The sequence below is a fragment of the Drosophila biarmipes genome, chromosome 2R (genome assembly GCF_025231255.1).
Source record: "Drosophila biarmipes strain raj3 chromosome 2R, RU_DBia_V1.1, whole genome shotgun sequence".
Taxonomy (NCBI): Eukaryota; Metazoa; Arthropoda; class Insecta; order Diptera; family Drosophilidae; genus Drosophila; species Drosophila biarmipes.
This window is the reverse complement of record NC_066615.1, coordinates 23,738,825-23,753,180: the sequence shown is the minus strand read 5'-3', so window position 1 is coordinate 23,753,180 and position 14,356 is coordinate 23,738,825. Positions and strand designations below refer to the sequence as shown.

Genomic DNA, 14,356 nt, shown 5'->3' with positions numbered 1-14,356 from the left:
CCGATTTAGGAGCATTGCGATCAAAAACCGCAGTGAAAAGGTTCTGTTTAGGCCATAAATTCTTGATGTCAATTCGCTTTAAAATCTGGACACTTAATTTTTTGTCGATTTTTTGCCAAAAAATTATGATGCCCACTTATAAAATATGAAAAAATTGCCGAAGTTGAGATTCTTTTAAATCTTTCCGAAATTGCTGTAGATCGATTGCTTAGGTTATTAGCTGCACAATAAGGTAAGCTTTTTGGCAGGGAAACCTGATTTGGCTGCATTGCGTTCAAAAACCGCAGTGAAAATGTTCCGTTTTGGCCATCAATTTTTGATGCTAATTTTCACTTAAAAAAAACGTTTTTTGTCCAAATAAAGCGAAAAATTGTCTAAATGTAGGGTGACATACCGCGATGGGTTCGTTATTCAATTTTAAATTAATTCGTATTAAAATCTGGACAAAAAATTGTAACAAAAAAAATTATAGAATATGAAGCAATTCCGAAGTTGAGATTCTGACCGCAGTAAAAAGTTTCTGTTCTGGCCACATAATTTCCTGATGCTAATTTTCAGTACAAAAAATCGTTTTTCTTTACAAAACAAAGCCACAAATTGTCCAAATAAAGAGTGACATACCGCGTTGGTTCGCATTTAATTTCCCAATAAATTCGTTTTAAAATCTGGACACTTAATTTTATGTAGATTTTTTGCCCAAAAATTATGAAAAAAAAAATTATAACATATGAAGAGGTTGCCAAAGTTTAGATTCTTTTGGATCTTTCCGGACTGCCTTTCGGCACGGGATCCCGATTTAGTCGATGTGGGTAAACAAACGCTTTGAAAAATTTATGTTTTGGTCATAATTTTTTAATGCTAATTTATTGAATAAACATTTTTCTCCGATAGTTCCAATGGGAGCAATAAGTTATAGTTGTCCGATCCGGATGATTCCGACTTATATACTACCTGCATTTTAGTATATAAGTCGGAACCAGCCGTTTTAAAACGTACGACTACATCATAAGCTGTCATAGAAACAATCGAAAAATTAGTCGGAAAGTATGGAAAGATTTTATCTTCGGTGTTTTTTAACATATAACCTTCTAAACTTGGAAATAACATTTTTAATTCAGTTCTTGATTTCTAATTAAATTTTATCAAAATCGGACGACTATGTCATATAGCTGTCATAGGAATGATTTAAAAATTGGTAAGAAAATATAATGAAAAAAAAATTATAGCTTTGGGGCTTTTTGATATATTATCTTATAATATTGAGAATATAATTTTTTATATTTTTAAGAACTTCGAATTCAATTTAATAAAAATCGGAATACTCTAACTTATAGATGTCAAGAAATGGTATTAAATAAAAAATGAAATAATTTCTTTTTTAATATCCTTGAAGCCAGCAACAATACTTAAAAATTTCTCATTGTGTTACTAAAGTTCATTACATCTTATAACTGCAAGGATATACAAACTTCGGCTTGCCGAAGATAACTTCCTTTCATGTTGAAATAATAATATTCCCGTTTGCTGCTGTTTTTGTTTCTTTCACATAAATAAACATGCACTTTTAATATTTGTTCACTCACCTCATTTTAATGCTGATCCTTGTGTGTGTTTGTGCCTCACTTCTTTTGTGGTTCGGTCACCTGAGATGTAATATTGATGTTATTATTATTATTATATTAAATAAAGCTACAAATAATTATAACAGACAACAAACTTATGTATGTCACTTGTAAAGAATTTCCCCACTTATCATTACATTTTTTTGAATATTTCCGAAAGTTATGTTAATTTTTAAGAAAAAAACTGAAAACTCGATTTATTGCTTAATTAGATTAAATTAAATTAAATTAATTAGACGTTTTTTTTTTCACTAAGCAAAGCAACAAATGTCAAAATTTTAGGTCTACTGGCATTCAAATCTGGACACCTCAATTTTTTTTTTAAATTACAACATTTTTATAATGACTGTTTTCGAAAAAATATTTCTTAATTTATTATCAAACGTTTATTAAATTTTGCAAGCAAAGCAAGAATTAGCCAAAATTCGGCTGTGACTTACTAATAAAGTTCCCAATCGATTAGCATTTAAACATGAACACTTTAATTTTTGTACATTTTTTGCAAATAATAATGAAAACAAATTGGTCAAAATCTTGGTCGATATTATATTAAAATATTTTTAAGTTTTTTATACACAGCAAATATGGAATGTCATCACGCGGTGTGTTCACTATTTAGTTGCCAACCGATTGACATTCACATCTGGACAATAAATGTTGTGTTTTCTAACACGCACTTTTAATACTTGACCACTCACCTGAATTTAATTTTGATCCTTGTGTACGTGAGTGTTTTACTCCTTTTGTTGTTCGTTACCCTGAAAATAAATAGATGTATTAAATTAGATAGAGGCTCTATTATTATTCTGGAAACCAGAACTGGCAAACTTACAATTATCTATAAGGGACTCGTCTGCACTCACTAAACACTCCTCTCCAATGAGCACTGCTCACGCAGTCTGTTCAATGAGTGAGCTCGAAAGAAAACATGGCCGCCAAAGGAATTTAAAATCAGAGAGTGAATACATAATGAGAAGGAGAGAGAGAAAAACAAGAAGAGATAAAGAGCATCACAAGGAAGAGAAACGCAAAAAAGAGTACACTAAGAGAGAATACACAAAGAGGGAGTACACAAAGGGAGAGTACTCAAAGAGAGGGAACAAGACAAAGAGAGAGAAAAGAAAAATGCGTTAATTTTCCGTTATATCATGTGCGTTATGTGGATATGTAAAGCAGCTAAGTAATGGACAAGAAAAGGAATGACACGGAAAAAAATTGTTGCACTCTTTTTTTATTGTCTGAAAACCCCTATGAAATATTATTTGGAGGATATTACAGTACTATTTTTGTTTGTATTTTGCGTGTTTGGGTTTTGTAAATATGTATGTAATTAATGCAGATGGTACCGGACAAACGTATATATGTCTATATATATTATTATTATATTTTATTGTAGGTGTACATTAAATTCCTTATCAATTGGCATTGAAATCTGGCCACTTTCAATTTTGTACGTTTTTGCAAAAAAAAAAGAGAAAGTAACCCCTTATTAAAACTGCAAGAAATAGTCGAAGTAGAAATTTTTGGGGATCTTCTCAAAAGAAATGTACATCGTTAGCTTGGATTATGGGCTGCACAAAGCGGTCAGCCTTTTGGCAGTGGATCCCGTTTTAGCCGATTTACGTCAAAAAAACGCAGTGAAAAATTCCTGTTTGGCCATAATTTCTTGTTGCTTATTTTCTGTTAAAAAATTATTTTTTCTCCAAAATAAAGCTACAAATTCTCCAAGTGTAGAGTGTCATGCCACGATGAGTTCAAAATTAAGTTCCCAAACAATTTTTTTTTTTTGAAAAAAATTTGTAAAAAAAATTAAAACTATGGCGAAAAAGAGATTCTTTTTGATCTTTCCGAAAGCGATGTACATAGTTATCTTGGGTTATTGGCTGCACAAAACGGTCAGTCTTTTGGCAGGGTAACCTGATAAAGCAGGTTACCAAAAACCATTGTGAAAATTATTTTTTGGGCAATAAATTCTTGAGCTAATTTTCAGTACATTTTTTATTTTTACAAAAAGTCTCAAATTCTGTTCATGTAGAGTGACATACCGCGTTGGGTTCGTATTCGAATTCCCAATCAATTCGCATTAAAATCGGGACACTTGAGTTTTTGTCGATTATTTACCAAAAAATTGTGATGACCACTTAAAAAATATCTTTCCGAAAGTGCTGTAGATCGTTTGCTTGTATTATTGGCTACACAAAACGGTCATTCTTTTGGTAAGTAACCCGATTTAGCAGTATTGCGACCAAAAACCGTTGTAAAAAATTTCTGTCTTGGCAATAAGTTCTTGATCCTAAATTAAAAAAAAATTATGTTTTTGTACAAAACAGAGCTAACTTTACTTTACACTTTAATTTTTTCTTATAAAATGTGAAAAAATTGCCAGAATAGAGTTTCTTTTGTATCGTTAGCATGGGTTATAAGCTGATTTACGTCATAAAACGCTGTAAAAATTACTGCTTGGGCCAAAGACTGTAGTTGTCAGTAAAAAAAAATTTGTTTTTTTAAACACAACATAGCAAATAAATTCTCCAAATATAGATTTTCATACCGCTTTCAGTTTGTAAATAAATTACGAAACAATTGGCAATAAAATCTGGACACTTTCATTAAAATTAAATGGAAATAACCGATGCAGTGATTTTTTAAGATCTTTCCAAAAGCAAAGTACATTGTTAGCTTATAATATTAAGTAAAAAAAAATATTTTCTTGTACAAAACTTAGCAACAAATGGTTTAAATATAAAATGTCATCATGCTCTGATTTTCGGTTTTTGGTTGGGAAACCCGTTTTAAAGGGGCATTTATTAATTTATTATGTTTTTTTTTTGTACACAGCAAAGCAACAAAGTAAAAATGTGAAATGTCATACCACGTTGTGTTCGTAATTAAAATACCCAATCGACTGGCTTTTAAATAGGGACACTTAAATCCATTTCAATTTTTTTTGACAATATCAATTTAATTTATTTTAAATTAGGTTTTTTTATATACAGCAAAACAACAAAGTCAAAATGAGGAATCTTATACTACGTTGTGGTCATAATTAAAATTCCCAATCGATTGGCATTTAAATCTGCACACTTCATTTTTTGTCAATTTTTTTTGCCGTGTTTGTGGTTCTTCTCTTTTGTGGTTCGTTCTCAATAGATTGGCATTCAAACGTAAACTTTTCTTTTTTGGCAATTTATTGCAAATATTTATGAAAAAAAATTAAATAATTCAATTCCTTGAAGCCAATTTAAGAAAATAATTTATATTAATAAAATTCATTTTAAATTTTTTGCATTGCTGTGTGCGGCATAACGCGATGGTGTATTTAATTGCCAATCGATTGGCATTTAAATCTGGACAATTTCATTTTTTGTAATCAACAACTACACTGTTTTTTCTTTTTATGTTTTTTCACTCACCTGAATTTATTGTTGAACCTTGTATTTTACTCCTTTTGTTGTTCGCTCGCCTGAGAACAAAAAGGTGTAATAAATTAGATGCTACTTATATTATCACAAACAAGTTGTACATGTTGTATGTAACTTGTAAGAATGGGCAAACTTACCGTTATCTATAAAACACTCGTGCACGACGTCTGCCCTTCTTGAGCACTTTTTTCGTTTTAACATAAACGTAAGCAAAATCAAGTGTCAGTAAGAAGGCGAGTGCAGGATCTTTCGGGCAGAACTCAAGAGAAGAAGAGAAGAGCACGAAAGAGAAGATGGCCGCAGAAGCTCTCGCCCAATTTCCAGTGCACTGTGCCAGAAGTACATAAATACATGATAATATTGTTTAGAAGGTTACAGAAAATCAATTCGTGGAAATATCTTTAGTAAAAACCTAACGAATATTAACTACTAAGTTGATTATAAAAAATAGGTAATATAAAACTATAACAAAATATTAATAATAAAATATAAATAATTTATTATTGTTTAGGAGGAAATAATTTGTAAATGTATGGTATCCAAACAACAGAGTTGGAGTTATTAAGTTTCTTTAAATTAAATGATTGGATTTCTTCAATCAGTTACATTTTAGTTTTCCTAAAATTAAGCATTGCCTTAAGGGGGAGAGTGAGCACAGAGAGAGAGAGTAATTTATAAGAGAGTGAACACAAAAAGAGATAGAAGAGTACATTACGTTTTCGTTATGTACTGTGCCTTATGTACTACGTACATCTAAATAAAGCAAAAACTAATAAAAGGCAAGAAAAAGAAAGGAATGAAACAGATGTGAGAAAAGCACCGACAACTGATCTGAACGGCGCCAAATATTATTGCGCTTAGTTTTGTTTGTATACAAAACAAGCAAGACAAACATATTTTTCTCTGCTGTTCTGCTTTTTATTTGTGTTTCTCCTTATTGGCATTAAAATCAAGGCACTTTAATTTTTGTTAAATTTTTGCAAATTCAAATGCCAAAAAGAAAAACGATTATTGCAGCCATTAACACGCCAAAAAAGTCAGTGTCTGTTTGTTCGTTCAAGCATATTAAATCCAACAAAAACACCTCTTAACGAGATAGAGGTTTGGACGATTAAGAAAAAAAATTATTAACAATTTAAAAGCAATAATTGCATAATAATGATATTGATTAAGAATAAGGAATAAAAATATAAGAAGAACAACAATAGTAATAATCTCCATAAAAAAGCATAATCGTGACGATTAAAATTATACTAATTCATAATAATGACAACAACAATCGTGTGCAGAACTGCACATGTTCACATGGGTACCATTTGGTTGGTTGGTGTGGCGGCTCCCTCTGCATAGTAATCACTAAAAATTTTAGGGACAGATAAGTAAGTATTCTAGTAATAAGTGGGTAATCTAAAATTTCTAAATTAAATAGGTAACTTAAGGTAGAAGAACTTTACTTTTATAAAACTACAAAAATGGTTCTTCCTCTTCCGTAGTATCATTATAGAACATTTTTTCGGTCTGGCAGCACGAAGTCTTTATTTTACAGATTCCAGTGATGCAAAAAGCAAATCAAAGGATTCGGTGCTGAGGAAGAAGTCATGGCTGTGTTATTCAAAAATGTTTTAATTTTTTTTTTAGCACACCAAGATAGGGTCTGGCAGCAATTCCCATTAACCACAGTAACATAGCCAACACCTAGTCATTGTCATTGGGGCAGCGCTGGAAATCTTCTTTTAAATACCAACAAATCCAATCTCATTCTTGATATGCGCAAGACGTTGCATCAATTCGCCGCTAAAAAGATGAGAGAGAGAGAGATTGCGAAAGTGGAATGGACAATCCCCAGGTTCTAATCAAATCAAAAAATTAATGCTGCCAATAACGCCGATACGCCAAAGCAGACGAGGTCAGTTTGATTGGAAAGAGGTTTTATTCACAAGTTATAAAATGTAAACTAGTTTCTATTCTGCGGTCTCCATTTTGAGAACAAATTTCTCCATTACTGCGTTCAAGCGCTTACGCTCTTTTATCTGCTGCTGCATTAAATCTGTTATCTGTGAGCCCAGAGCTAATAATGCCTCCGTGTTAGCTTCAGATCGCTGAGCGTTGAGTCGGGTTTGTCTATTTAAGTCACGAAGTTCTTTTGCTATATCCATGAGGACCGGAACAAAGCTGTCCTGCTCAGTCTCCAACACACTTTCTTCATCTCGCTTTCTTTTTTTAGGAGTGGTTCTTGCAGTGTTCGATTTAATGCAATGTTTTAGCTTCATCCCAGAACTATTAATATTGATGGGGTTGACGCAATCTTCTTCCTCCTCATCGTCATACTCTTCTAAAAAATAATTACAATAAGGAATGTTGTTACCATCAATGTGTTTGCTTACCATTATCTGTCACCGAGGCATCGTCGTGGTCAGTTTTTATGCTTCGCAGAGAGACGCCTTGAGTCATTTCGTGTTGCGCCTTTGGGCGTGATTCGACAATGGTGTCTGCCATGTCGTACAAGTCGCAAATAACGGCTACTGCGTCCTCCAGAGGAGTGAGAGTGTCTTGATAAAGTGATCCTTTACCACTAGCCTTCGAGTCCTCTAGCCGGTTATTAGCAATCTTCTTTCGAATGCACGTTTTCCAATCCTTCCACACCTGCCGAATCGTTTTTTAAAGAGTGGCTTGTGCAAGGGTTTTTGAAGCACTTACCCGCTTCCATTCACAGGCTTCCTTGACAGGCGGACCTACACTATTGAGTTCCTTCGACAGCCTCTTCCAGGCTGCTTCTGCCGCTGGCTTGTCGCCTCTCAGGTAATTTTTCGCGATGATAGGATGACGCTCCATGAAGGCGACGAAAATTGCATCCTGTTGTGCAGTTCTGTGCTTACCCCTGTCCAAATAACAGTCAATGCATTCATATAAGTTTTTTGAAACGCTTTCACAGCCGATCCCACTTACATTACTACGAGCTGAATGGCGAATACTCGATGCTTGTACTCTTTAGATTAGTTTAAGGGTCAACAGAGAGCACAGCTTATGCGTTTATTAAATATATGCGTAACATAAATGTTTTTTATGTTCCTCTTCTTATTTTTTTTCTGTTGACAATGGCGAGCAGTTGGCTGCACCTTGAATACACGAAATATACCATATACTTCCTAAATATACTGAAATGTAGTATTTTTACATATGTTGTGTTGTACCCAAGACAGCAACCACTTTAGCATTTATTAGCTCTGTTTAACGCTAGTTGTCGCACCAGCGCGAACAAATTCCGATCCCAGCGCCACGCCACCTAGTGGGGGGAAGCCATACTTCTGAAAGCAGTTTCAAATTAGTTAAAACTTTTTAAATAAAAATGAACCCTTATGCCCTTCTTTATTTCCAACTGTCCCCGTCAGAAACCTCGTTTTTAAATAAAATTTAATTCACCTTCATTAATCGGACCTCGTTGGTCTCGGAAGCTCGGTATATTCAGCCCAAAAAGGTTTCCATCATGTATTCGCTTTTGCGCTCATCTTCTGGCCTCTCGTCCCGAAGTTGATGCAGGACGTCCTTATAGGACTCCCTTCGGAATGTCGCCGTCTTGTTGCCCACCTGAGAGGCACATTGGCAACTCAAGTAAACGTGCTCGTGAATGTGTATGTTCATCATCCTCAGCATTTCTCGTCATGTTGTGGTAAATCCATTTAAGTTTTTAACTCGTGTTTTATGTACTTTAGCAAAAATTTGATGTCCGCACGCAATAGGCGTTTTCCTCCCCCTTACCTTTTCCTTTCTTACCTTCGACATTCTGAGTCCGAGGCCAGCCATCATTTTATTGCACTTGAAAACTTAATTAGGCCAAAATGCGGTGTGAACGCCTATTGATGGAAGAGAGAATTTTCGTTTCGCCAGCTGTGCGGGATTTTTATTACACGCATCAAATGTAATTTGTTACAAATTTGATGGTGGTGTGTGATTCTATCTTCTTAAAAACGGCATAAATAAAAAAGTTGATGGTAAGACCTGGAGGTTGTTGGGGCCATCATAGCCATCATTTAAATGCGCTGCAGGTTTTATGATCGGTCAACTTTTGATTTTAACTAAGTGGTTCTTTTATAAGTATAACACATTCGTTTAGATTAAAAACCAAAGTAATTCTTTCATCCCCTTAACTTTACCTTTACGTATGTACATTCTGCGTGGTCAAATCTATTGACGGAAAGTACAATGGCGATTAGGTTTGAAATAATACACACAGTGGTTTTTTGCTTTTCTCTGTTTTAATTTATATTAAGTTGTCTTGGATTTTGATGTAAGGGATGAATTTAAGAACCCTTATCGTAATAAATTGAAAAAACACTGTTCAACTTTGCGTTTTTATTTTTCCTCCAATTATTGGTAGAGTCTTTTCTTTTTGATTTCACATTGGTTAAGGGCGAGGGAATAAAACCATAGCCGTGGGTTACTTCTGCGGTTCGCTTGTTTGCTTCGTTAGCAAATAGAGAATTTGCATCAAAAAATATAAACATTTTGTTCTCCCTGATTGGTGTTGATGTTATTCCTTATCTAGTTTTGTGACATCCTTGCGCATATCTAACAACTTAAGCGCCAAGTCCGGCCCCTTGAGGAGGGAGACAAATTTATTATTTAAATTCCGCAGCCGATTTACTTGAATTTGTTACTCAGTATTACAGGCCATATGCAGCATTGTTTTAATTCACTTAAAACTACATAAATTTAACTTTGCATGCAAAGCGACAGCTCACGTGCCCCTGAGCACCGTCAACGGCCGTACGCTTCTTAATTTCCAATAGATATAACTATGTCTTTGCCTTGTGTGCCTGCAAGTGCGAGCTGCGTGTAAAAAGCTACGAAAATGTCGCGAGAGAGAGAGACTTTAGTCAAGCTTGCTTAATTGAATCAAAAGCACTATCTGCTGCCTGATGAATCGTTAGTCGATCGGCCAAGCGCAACCACTACGGTTTATCCGGATCGAGGAACCGCTAGCTAAAGAACACCCTGAAGATGCTTCCCTGTTGGTGTTGCAAGGGCTTCGTCTCGTTGGTGGCCTGTATGTTGGTGCTGTGTCCCTTCATTTGTGCAAAGTTGCGTAAGTGTATATTTGCTATTAAGGCTTTGTTGTGTAAAAGGCCTAAGGAAAAAGTTGAGTGCATACACCCCAATTAATAACATTTATGATAGCGTCCACAATCAGACCATGTGCCCGCGATGATCCTCAACTGGAGCGCTGTATCATCGATGCTGTATACCGAATAAGGCCACTATTAGTCCACGGAAATCTAGGGGACGGCTATAAAACACCTCCATTGGAGCCTTTGTCACTAGATAATATAGAATTAGGTCGGAGTAGTCAGTTTCAAGCTGTGTTCACGGAGCTCGAGGCCAATGGAGGGAGTAACTTTATCATTGACCGTCTTATGTAACTAAGTATTATCATTTAAACAACTTTCGTTTCTAAGTTTTAAATATTTTGCATGAAGCGCTAAACCGATGGATATTTCTTATGATCTTTGGATTACCCTTCCACGCATCGACTTTAGAGGAAAGTACTCGCTGCATCTTAATTTGCTACTCTTGGATATAAAAGGAAAGGGAAATATGCAGGGTTATTGCGGTATGTTTTAATTGTCCACATAAGAACGAACACCCAAATATTTGTTTTTACTAAATCAGAAAATGCTAGAGCGTCTGTAAAAATGCGAGGTTCTCGCTATCTGCGTAATGGTGAAGACTACGTAAAGTTCACAAAGATGACCATGCGAATCGATTTTAAGGATTTCAAATTGAACTTAGAAAACCTGTTTAATGGCGATCGGATTTTTGGTGACGTTGGAAATAGCCTCATCAACAATAATCAGGAATTGTACCTAAACGAAATTGTGCCAGGTTTAGAACAAGGTCTTTCTAAAAAGTTTTTAGATGTGGCGAATGAAATCCTTGCCACTGCTACCTTTGACGAAATGTTTCCGCCTGGAAGGACTGTCATAAATCCGATATCATATCCTTCACGAATACCATCTTTAAGTCTTGGTCCATCTATATTTGAGCCTCCTTTAGCGTCGCGGAATCCAGAAGGTAGTATTTTGGGAAGTTTATCCCCTAGAAATTACCATGAATCAAGACATGACTAACTTTTAAGGTATTACTAGTGAAAATTGTTTTTATTTCTGCAATAAAAACAACACAAATTTGTACTTGTATTTTACTCTCTTACTTTATTTAGTTTCTTACACTTGTTGTACATTAGTATTTATACAGTGTTGTTAGTATATACTATGTTTTACTTGTTATCAAGGAAGAATATTCAATTTTTCCACATGCCACTTTCCTGGGAGCGCCTTATGTCTAACTCCGTTTCCCTCTCGTGGAGGGTTGCAGGGGAACTGGCAAAACTTTTTAATCCGCTACCAAGCCTGTTTCTGGTTTAGCATATTAGGCTTAAACTTTTTAAAACGTGTAGTCACCGCCTAACGGCACCGGGGGGACAGTTTAAAGGGCGCATATATATACACTTTGTCCCAGCATTACACCTGTTCAATGGGTCAGGGAGCGCAGTGCTGTTTCTTGTTGGCCTCCTCTTGCTTGTGATTAATCACCAGCAGCGACAAAGATGAATTCACAGAGATTTTTCCCCTTAAAAGTTTTTACTTACGTTGCGGGGAGTGGGCAGTTAATTGCGTTGGATGGACTTTGGGTCTCCAAAAAAGTGTTGGTGATATTCAGCTGGCTCTAATTAAATTCATGCGACGCAGCTGTCACTAGCAAGAAAAAAGCATTATCGACTTTTAGGCGCTTAATATTTCAAATGAAAATGTTTTTGATGTAAACAGAGGCAAGTCAAAGGAAAACCCTGGCAACATCTTCAACTTCCGTTACTGGCCAATGCCTTGCAAAGTGTCGCCGGCATTAATTTCATTTATTAATTTTTAACTACGCCCGCGCAACAAAATAAAAGGAACTTGATAAATGGAGGGCTAGCAGGAGGAGTCTTACGTAGAGCCTGCATTGGGAGGTGGTTTGAAATCTTTTTCTTTTCTTTCATTGTGCGCGTCCCCATTTTTTGTTGCTTCCTTTTTTTCCATTGCTTTCTTTTCCGACCTTTTTTGTTAATTTTTTTTAATTCTTTGCTTTTCACTTGAAAGACGCTCAAAATGTGGAGATGTGCCGAGGCTCGCTAATGTCCTTTCTTTTATCATTAAGTAGAAAACGTGGGTGTCGCTTTTGGGGATGGTCGGTGGGTGACTCGTCTTGGGCGTGGCAAGTCCGTTTTGCTGGATGGGATTGGGGTGATGGGGATACGCAGGTATTTTAGCTGCCATTAGAGAAAAGCCTCACTCCGTCGGCTTAAAGTTCTAAAGTAGCGAATTTTGTTAGCATTTAGAGGACATCTCAGCAACTGTATAGGGCAAGGAAATATGCTTTTAATAAATAATAAGCAATTTATATAAAGCGCTTACTGACTGGCTAGGGTTGATATGAAACACCAACAACAAGTTGCACAATTTCACCACATAATTTTGTTTCTCAGTATTCCGACTAATTTATAAATCTATTTTGCGAAACCAACATTTAAAAAACTATATCTGACTAACATTAGTTTCATTTCTCGCAATTTGTTCACAATCGCAAGTACATGCGAACTCAGAACTGGGATATAGGTCCACAATTGTTGGCGAAGCGAAGCGCTCTTCGACGGAGGCGTACTGCCGGTGATGATGTATAAAGTCAAGACTGACTTTGTCATTAAACCTACGATGGGGCTTATCGCTAAAACCTTTGTATCTCTGAAAGAGTTCTCGCATTATTTCATTGGGGTATTTGAGATAGTTTCGTGGAATCGGATACGGAGTTACTGCCACGTTACATCGAATATCGGGGTCATCCTGCATCACCGACGTCTTCACGTTATCATTGTCCCACATGCCTTTTTGGATTTGACCCGTGTGCATATGATAGAAGACTCCCTCACCATTTTTATATCCCCGCGCAAAGTGTCCCTCGTAACGATTACCATTAGCTGTTTTTTTTTCAAATAAGTTGTATGAGGGAAGTATCAGTTAAATTACTGTCTAATACGAACCGTAGAACATGACTCCCAGACCATGGCGGAAATCTGTCTCCCACTCGCCCGCATATATGCTGCCATCACTGTACCACTGGATACCCAGTCCATGTCGACGGTTTCTAAGCCATTTTCCGAAGTAGACACACCCGTCGGAATAGAATTGCTTGCCCTCTCCACATTTCATGTCATCGTACCACCTTCCAGAATATATCAGTTGTACATCAGTACCTCGCTTGCGAAGCATAGATCCGACTCCCTGCCTCCTGCCCTGATGCCAGTGACCCTCGTAGACTAGCTGCCCCTCGGGATGCTTCTTACCAAAAAAATACTGCGAAGTTCGCTTTGCGGTCTTCTTGACGCCCCAACCCTGATGTTTGTTGCACAGCCAGTAGCCAGAGTAAGACCCACCGCCAGGATAATAGAAAGTGGCCCTTCTGCCAGAGCTGTAAACTGGTTTATTTGGGCAAAAAAACCGTTCCAAACAGGTACTCATGCTTGTGACAAAAATTTGACCTGGACGTTTTAAGATATGCTAATGTGTGAGTAAGGATTTGCTTGACAATTGGAAATTGATTATTTGTATACAAAAATAAATGTGAAGTTTCGCACGAATCTGAAGTATCGGGTCCTCTTAGAGCAACTTTAAGTGTTGGAAAGATATGAGCCGACACTAGCAGACTACATAAATAGAATTTACAGGCTTGCCCTGAGGACTACATTTTCGAATGTCAGGAAATGTAGTCTCACAAAGTTTTTTGGGGTTTGGTTTTGTGAATGAATTTGACAAAAAGGTTGAATATGAACTTTCGACATTGATTGGGTTACCTTTTTTGTGCGACTCAAGGTTTCCGATGAGTGCAAAATGGAATTGTGAAAAAATATAAGTAAGCAAAGTGTTATAACTCTCGGGATTTGGCTTTATAGAGGTTTATACAAGAAGGAGCCGGTGGCTGTTCAGAATTTGGTTGTTGGCGCCTGATTCCACATTTAGTTTACTTTTCCCCGAGTGGGAATGGCCACCTCAATTAATTACTCGTAACAATACTTGAAGTCGACTATTAATAATCAAAGAACAAATTCGATTTCTTTGCTTGCAACTTAAGCAACGGTTGATCAGTTCGGTAATTTCTCAACTTCCGGGTGAAAGTGAGTCGGATATCTGCCTGCGGGCAAAATAATTGCAAGTGACAGGCGGTTTAATTCTTTTTCCTTTTCGATAGCTTGAATTTAGATTGAGATTGGGTTGCCATGTT

The 14,356-nt window shown here is 36.1% G+C and overlaps 3 protein-coding genes and 1 long non-coding RNA gene across 7 annotated transcripts; 1 reads left to right on the top strand and 3 right to left on the bottom strand.

Annotated features, from left to right (window-relative positions):
• Positions 1–1,580: 1,580 nt before the first annotated feature.
• LOC127010962 (uncharacterized) lies at positions 1,581–5,223 on the bottom strand. The gene is made up of 4 exons (XR_007763938.1): positions 5,182–5,223; positions 5,036–5,085; positions 2,321–2,380; positions 1,581–1,643 (listed from the first exon to the last, which is right to left on the bottom strand). It is a non-coding gene; the product is annotated as an uncharacterized LOC127010962 (long non-coding RNA).
• Positions 5,224–6,955: 1,732 nt separating this feature from the next.
• LOC108022204 (uncharacterized) lies at positions 6,956–8,149 on the bottom strand. Of its 2 annotated transcripts, none has more exons than XM_017091057.2 (4): positions 7,991–8,149; positions 7,742–7,922; positions 7,429–7,687; positions 6,956–7,376 (listed from the first exon to the last, which is right to left on the bottom strand). In XM_017091057.2, coding segments are annotated over exons 1-4 (813 nt in total). In that variant the 5' UTR covers positions 7,993–8,149; the 3' UTR covers positions 6,956–7,005. The 2 variants fall into 2 exon arrangements, with proteins under 2 accessions (XP_016946546.1, XP_050743166.1); XM_050887209.1 differs by having other exon boundaries at positions 6,956–7,373.
• Positions 8,150–9,985: 1,836 nt separating this feature from the next.
• LOC108023116 (protein takeout) lies at positions 9,986–11,213 on the top strand. Its single transcript, XM_017092382.3, has 4 exons — positions 9,986–10,127; positions 10,220–10,457; positions 10,519–10,652; positions 10,712–11,213. Exons 1-4 carry the CDS (start codon positions 10,043–10,045, stop codon positions 11,167–11,169), a joined length of 915 nt encoding a protein of 304 aa, XP_016947871.1. The 5' UTR covers positions 9,986–10,042; the 3' UTR covers positions 11,170–11,213.
• A 692-nt stretch (positions 11,214–11,905) lies between these two features.
• LOC108023115 (MORN repeat-containing protein 3) lies at positions 11,906–13,729 on the bottom strand. Of its 3 annotated transcripts, none has more exons than XR_001768067.3 (3): positions 13,119–13,728; positions 12,496–13,055; positions 11,906–12,434 (listed from the first exon to the last, which is right to left on the bottom strand). XR_001768067.3 is itself a non-coding variant. In XM_017092381.3 (2 exons), exons 1-2 carry the CDS (start codon positions 13,594–13,596, stop codon positions 12,616–12,618), a joined length of 918 nt encoding a protein of 305 aa, XP_016947870.1. In that variant the 5' UTR covers positions 13,597–13,729; the 3' UTR covers positions 11,906–12,615. The 3 variants fall into 3 exon arrangements, 1 of the variants encoding a protein (XP_016947870.1); XR_001768068.3 differs by having other exon boundaries at positions 12,500–13,055; XM_017092381.3 differs by having other exon boundaries at positions 11,906–13,055; positions 13,119–13,729.
• Positions 13,730–14,356: the final 627 nt, after the last annotated feature.

What these genes read in the sequence shown, in the direction of transcription:
- LOC108022204 (XM_017091057.2), bottom strand. An exon ending in AAGCCTGTGAATGGAAGCGG is followed by an intron (nt 7,688 to 7,741) that starts GTAAGTGCTTCA and finishes ACGATTCGGCAG; the next exon opens with GTGTGGAAGGATTGGAAAAC. An exon ending in TGCCTCGGTGACAGATAATG is followed by an intron (nt 7,377 to 7,428) that starts GTAAGCAAACAC and finishes ATTATTTTTTAG; the next exon opens with AAGAGTATGACGATGAGGAG.
- LOC108023116 (XM_017092382.3), top strand. Translation starts at nt 10,043, where the DNA reads ATGCTTCCCTGTTGGTGTTGCAAGGGCTTCGTCTCGTTGGTGGCCTGT. An exon ending in CTTCATTTGTGCAAAGTTGC is followed by an intron (nt 10,128 to 10,219) that starts GTAAGTGTATAT and finishes CATTTATGATAG; the next exon opens with CGTCCACAATCAGACCATGT. An exon ending in AAATATGCAGGGTTATTGCG is followed by an intron (nt 10,653 to 10,711) that starts GTATGTTTTAAT and finishes TTACTAAATCAG; the next exon opens with AAAATGCTAGAGCGTCTGTA.
- LOC108023115 (XM_017092381.3), bottom strand. Translation starts at nt 13,596, where the DNA reads ATGAGTACCTGTTTGGAACGGTTTTTTTGCCCAAATAAACCAGTTTAC. An exon ending in TCTGGGAGTCATGTTCTACG is followed by an intron (nt 13,056 to 13,118) that starts GTTCGTATTAGA and finishes AAAAAAAAACAG; the next exon opens with CTAATGGTAATCGTTACGAG.